Here is a 1,306-nt window from a genome sequence, read left to right on the forward strand (position 1 = left end):
AACTTGCTCCCTTGAGGAATACGCCAGCTGTCGTATTTCACCTCTTGTGATTGTTATAATCTACCAACTTCAAAATGACTCTTCCTCATATAATGGGGCATCTGAGTTTACTGCCTTCCTTTTTAAAATATATACATACAATGGAAATTTTCAAACAGATTAAAGTAGAAATCATAGTATAACAAACTCTTACCCAGCTTCAACAGTAACCAATATGTTGTATCAAACTTGTTCATTTTCACTACCTCCTCCATTAATTATACTCCTTCCTCCTGACCTCAACTTTTTCCTTCAATCTCCCCCTCTGTCCTCATTATCAATTTTTAAAAGTTCTTATCCTTAAAATAAAGTACCTACCAAAATCCCTTCCCCCTTGAATCCACGTCTCACTCTAGCTACTACTATGCTCTTTCCCTTAACTTGATGTCTTTACTTTCTCAGCAAATATTTCAGCTTTCCAGGAATACCTAATGTCTCATCACTTAAGTGAAACTGCTCTTTCATGGATCGGCACTTTTTTATTTAATCCCCCCAGAAATATGTGACAGTGTTGATGACTTTCTCTTATAAAAACTCTTCCTTTGTCTTCCATAACACTATACCCCTTAATTTGTTCTCTTTTGGCTGATTCTTCAGGTATCCTTCTGGCTAGAGTCTTTTACCTATCCTGTAGAAATTTGTGTTTTTCACAGGTCTTTCATCTAGGCACTCATTAAATCCCATGGTTTTATTTGTCATCTATATATAGCTTCTATATCTCCAGTTATGGCTCAGTTCTTCTTGTACTTAGCTTCATACCAACATATACACCTACTTACCAGATTATCTTTGGCTGAATATACTACAAGCATCTCCAGATCAATACATTTAAAGACGAACTCATCATCCTTCTCCTACAAAATGTAACCCCCTGTGACAGTATCCCCATCCATCTAGTTATCCAAGTTTTTTTTAATCCTTCTTCTTTTTTAACTACAGGTCACCAAGTTTGCTGAATTCTACCTGTTCAAGTTTTTCTGGAATCTATCCATTTCCATCCATCCCCATTATTCCTTCCCAAAACCATGCCACTATATTGATTTCTCACCTAGATTATTACAAAAAGCCTCCTGATGCCCACTGGTCTTTTCCCTTTTTAATCCATTCTTCCCACTATGTATTATTAAATCCACTCTTCCTACCAGGGGATCTTTTACACAAATGTGTTTCCCAGCACCTAGTATTTATCTGGCACATAGTTAAGTTCTCAATATTCACTGAATTGATGTTACCTCTTACTTATAATCTTTCTTTGGCTCTACACTGC

General features: G+C 36.4%; 1 protein-coding gene across 1 annotated transcript in view; it reads right to left on the reverse strand.

The window, feature by feature from the left end:
- The window catches only part of SYCP2 (synaptonemal complex protein 2), an 84,263-nt gene that overhangs the window by 68,765 nt on the left and 14,192 nt on the right, over window positions 1-1,306 (reverse strand). The window contains 2 exon segments of the mRNA XM_012656472.1: window positions 750-769; window positions 898-972. Coding sequence (XP_012511926.1) covers window positions 750-769; window positions 898-972 — 95 coding nt within the window.

This window comes from Propithecus coquereli, unplaced genomic scaffold (genome assembly GCF_000956105.1).
Source record: "Propithecus coquereli isolate 6110/MARCELLA unplaced genomic scaffold, Pcoq_1.0 Scaffold503, whole genome shotgun sequence".
NCBI classification, from domain to species: domain Eukaryota; kingdom Metazoa; phylum Chordata; class Mammalia; order Primates; family Indriidae; genus Propithecus; species Propithecus coquereli.